This window comes from Octopus bimaculoides, chromosome 1 (genome assembly GCF_046866305.1).
Source record: "Octopus bimaculoides isolate indiv1 chromosome 1, ASM4686630v1, whole genome shotgun sequence".
Lineage (NCBI taxonomy): Eukaryota > Metazoa > Mollusca > Cephalopoda > Octopoda > Octopodidae > Octopus > Octopus bimaculoides.
The window spans coordinates 119,016,193-119,021,192 of NC_142928.1; the positions used below are offsets into that span (position 1 = coordinate 119,016,193).

A 5,000-nucleotide genomic window follows, 5' to 3' on the forward strand; every position below is an offset into this window, starting at 1 on the left:
CCAGCTTTTAACGGTACTTATTTTATCGATCTCGAAAAGATTAAAGGCAAAGTCGACCCCTGGCAGAATTTAAAATCAGAACGTATAGAAGGACGAAATAATGTTAAATATTTTGCCCAGCCTGCTAACGATTCTTCATCTCACTACCTTCATAAAAAGAAGTAATAATAATACAGGGATCAATAAGGAAAGTGATTCCTCACATTAACACATTGTTAGACGTTTAAGGGGAGGAGTATAGCCGATTGAAATCAACCTTATATGACTAATAATTTAATTGACTTCCTTCTGATTGGATTAAAAGTAAATTCTATGAATCTTTGCTTTATCAGAAGCCCATATATTTTACTGATGATTACTTATTTTGTTACCCTCGGAAAGATAGAAAGCAAAGTCAACCTGAACAAAATTTGAACTTAGAACCTAAAGGACTTTCCGGGTCATTTGTACGAAGCACTATCTATTGTTTCATCATTCTTTTCGTAACATGAAAATAAAACTGTTCTCTTCATATAATAAAGTACAATCTTAAAGCTAAAAACATTTTATGAAAAAATTCAAATAAAGTCAAAATAGAAAAAATGTTTAAAAAAGACAAATCCACTACACGACGAAAAAAATCTCAAGACAAATATATTTACTTTATTGGAAATGGGACAGGATTTTAAACAATACCAAGATTCACTTTTCAGTTATCCAGTGTGAGAAATGGAAGCAAAATTTTCGTTAAACAGCCTATGGAAATCACATTTTAAGAGAGCTCTGTAAATCTGTAAGTTTGCGGCAAACAACAAAAACAAAAGCAAAAACGGTGACCACACTTGTTCAGGACACACGAATCTGTGGAATCTATCCTTTCCAGAGAAGGCAAAAGAGTATACAACGCAGGTAAGATGCTTCCTGGTGCAAGTTATGATGGGTTGGTGATAGTAAACTATCGAAGCAATGTAGACAATAGCAATACCCATCCGGTTCTTCTGAACCCATTTCGAGTGATCCCGGTGACCATCTCCGTACCTTTTCCCCAGTTTTTATCCACCTGGAGATCTAGTTTGAAACAGACTGCAATCATATCAACAAGACCATCTACTAATGACAGAAGCCGTTGTCCCACATGGACTTACTTTGCTTGGTGGTGATCTGAAAGTTATTTGACTGTCTCGCTATAATTCATGATCCATTAATTCTTGGTACTCCCTTAGAGAGTACTGTCCATCTTAGTTTCCTGTGTTTCACACTAAGATGGCAACTTCCTCTATTTATACAGGCAGACAATGCTATCTTGTATCCAAGTTTGATAGGGATACCATAAATGCTTATTTTTACGGTAGCTCTCAAAAGATACATGAGAGACGAAAGCGGAGGCGGAACGAGCGCATATTATAAACTGCTCTGCTAAGTAACTATTCAGTTCAACTATTAAACAGAGGCCGCCGTACATTGCTGTGAGCTAGATCCTGGAGATAGGGCCGAAAGCAGTTATGTTTAGAAAACTTTTTAAAAGATAAAAAGATGTTTCAATGTTATGTTTAGAAAGGGTCAATTTTCTCGTACGTTTTATACTGATCTAAATTGATGAATATCTCACTGAAATAAGATCTAAAGCCGACACATTATACGATGTACTATATGAAGTAGAGGCTACCAGAGATATATCTTCTGGATATCGCACATGTGTGTACTTCTCTGACGACAAGAATCAACCTCTTTACGAATCTTTAAATTTGTACAGATCAGTCTTATGGTCTGAAGTCGTCCATTATATACTTGTTTCGGTATTTCTCGGACAGTGTTACCATTCCTCAGGTTATACAAAATGGAATGCCTTCAGGTTACTGTGATTTTTAGCAGGCAACCATGAAGATCGTCAATAGATGAAGTATTTGTGTAGCTGCTAACGATTACATATAGATATTGTAGTGATATTAAAAACAAAACTGTACAGCTGCCTGACCGTCGTAGTTTACTCCAAAAATCATTTGATGATAAAATTGATGATGACGACGACGATCAGAAGGAGGGAGAGGAGAAGAGCGAGAATGACTAAGTTGACATGATGATAGTGATGACATTGATAGTCTTTGTTAATAAATTTAATGTGAAAAACCTGTCTTATTCAGAAAAGAAAAAAAAATAAGAAGAATTAAAAAAAGCTTCAAGATACTAACACAAAATGAATAAATAAACAAATAAATAATATATGACCTACCGTTTTGTATGTAATCCTTCTGTATGAAACCCTTTCTTGCAGCGAAATCTGCATCTGGTTCCAGCTTGTTGGATGCCATGAGTGCAAGAGCGGGTCATTAACTGAGCATGAGGGCGTGGGAGAGGAGACAGGCAAAAGGTTAAGCAATAAGCATCAACCATTGACCAACGTCCGTTCGCTTCGCATAGAATTGTAGTGTTTGTGCCTGGATATTAGAAGAAATACAGATAATGATACATATAGGCATGTTCTGATTTTTATATGCATGTATTTATGCACGCATGTATGTATGGATGCATGTTTTAGATAATTATGTATACATATGCAGTGAAAGTTTTGTATGTTAATGTATCTTGAAACTTAACAAATATCAACAGAATTCAATCTGTTATTCTGATAATTTCTTTGAAACAAATTCTGGTAAGCTTGCTATTGAAAGCAATATTTGCTTTTGAGGAAACGGTGAACTAAAGACACTAATCTTAAGTAAATTGGTGCTAAGATATTTAGCATGAGTGCCATTAAATTCTAACTACAAATATATATTTGGTGGAGTAATTTGTTTAAATCCATGATTTATATTATTTTCATTTGTTCGGTAAGAATGGATGATAGTTAAGGATATGATTCTGTATTATTGTGAACTCATCAGCGAAACAAACTTCCTTTTACTTATTGAAGTAGAGACAAATAAATCACTAAGTATGTATACTCGATTATGCATGTATATATAGTTAGGGGCGTAAACATTAATTACTGCTAGAAAATAAAATTCTTAGACATTGAATAATTGTAAAGTGGAATATATTGACCAAATTCAGTAACAACCTCTTCAATAGCCACGAGGATCGGCCACCATGTCTCTAAATGAAGAGTTAGTTTGAATGACGGGCTAGTAACTTGACCCTGAACGCGTAAGCTTTGCTTTCCAATTGTCTTAATTGAAGATTCACACAAAGGAAGGAAGGAAGGAAGGAAGGAAAGGAGAGAGAAAGAGAGATAAAGAGAGAGAGTCGGGCAGACAGATAGATACACAGAGAGAGATTGCGAATAAGTGGAGAGACTCAGGGATAGGATGCTGAGTTACCTGGAATTTATTAAGTGGTTTTTCAGATTGTCTTCCTCTAAACCAGGGGTGGGGCAACTTTTTAGTGCGGCGGGCAGAAATTTCCAAAGAACAAGGCAGGTGGGTCACAAGTTCTAACTCTTGTATCTGTGTAAATCTTGTATATCTATCTCTGTATAATTCAATATACATTAATAAAGATAACATATTAAATAAACGCGTAACATATTCATCAACGCCGCCACTGAATACCTTATGAGGTAGTCTATATTTTTCAGCTGAAGTGTAGTTGGGTCTCAAGGAGGTGGTACTAGCATAGTAATATGTGTTTTATAGTGATAACAAAATTTGCATTCAAATGGTAATTACCGGACGATTTCTATTCGAGTCTGACCCTTTTAAGTCGTAGTGGAAACACGACTTATGTCGCAAATAGACATACGAATATTGTATAAATTTTAAAATTGAAAAATTTACTATAATTTGTACATACGAGTATATCAGCCTGCAGGCGCAATAAAATGGGCTCGCAGGCGAAATTGTGCCTGCGGGTGGGGTTTTCCCCACCCCTGCTCTAAATGATAAAATACTGTATTTCATTTGTAATATTCTTTAAGAATCTGTTTGTGTAAATGAATCCGTTTTAGTGTAACTGAGGTTAAGATGAGGAAATTTTACATCCTATAATAGTTTTATCATTGAAATACATACATACGCGCACACACTTTCTTACCTAGTCTCCGACTAATATACCAATAACAAATCATAGAATACAAAGAGCGCAATAGAAAACATTTTACTTCATCGCAAGCAGCACGTTGAGATACTATTCCTGTAACGAAACATAGAATAGTAAAATTTAACGACAAGGTGTACAAGCAACAGCACTGTTTATTGTAGCACAGACTCGAGTCATCACAGACCCTGTCACATCATCTACAATTAATTCTAATTAATTTACAGCATTTTAGAATACTACTATATTATCATCTTAAGAACAGTATCACTCCAATACAGTCCAGATAAATAAACGTAATAAATATCGGCGCAGCCGTGGGTGAATAAGTTTGTTTCCCGACCACTTAATTCTGGGTTCAGTCGCCAACATTTGGAGAGCTGCTATTAACTAGCACAATAACCGGACTAAAAGAATTTCACTGCTCATATGGCTATACAAATGGTAGGATCTACGTAGATACACATTTCATTGGTTGTACACTTCTTTAATCTCTGCGCTGTAAAAAGCTTTCCTTGTTTCATATATATATATATATATATATATATATATATATATATATATATATTCACATATACAAACATACACACACACATACATATATATATATATATATATATATATATATATATATATATATATATATATATATAGGGAAACACGCACGCGCACACACACATACATACACATATGTGCAAGCGAGTACACTGGAACAGGTTCAATGATTCACATCAAGTGAGTTTAATGCCCATTATATTTAACACAAACAAAGGCCAGACACTGAAAGTAGGGTGATGTTGAGAGACATCAGCTACAAACTAAAGTAAATCAAAAATATAACAAAGAAAAAATCTAACATAAACGAACCCATACATGTCAAGCAGTCTGCTATATAGACAGCAGCTGTTCTTACTTGTAAGTATCATCAGAGTTGTATATCGTACACCAGGTCATGTTTTAATTTGAAAATAATTCTTTTATGTTGATTG

At 34.7% G+C, this 5,000-nt stretch overlaps 1 protein-coding gene across 1 annotated transcript in view; it reads right to left on the reverse strand.

The window, feature by feature from the left end:
* LOC106882841 (pappalysin-1) overlaps positions 1–5,000 on the reverse strand; it is a 158,025-nt gene that overhangs the window by 9,062 nt on the left and 143,963 nt on the right. Inside the window, exon 18 of the mRNA XM_052969768.2 lies at positions 2,210–2,414. Within this exon, the coding sequence (XP_052825728.2) occupies positions 2,210–2,414 (205 nt within the window). The remainder of the gene's footprint in view (positions 1–2,209; positions 2,415–5,000) is intronic.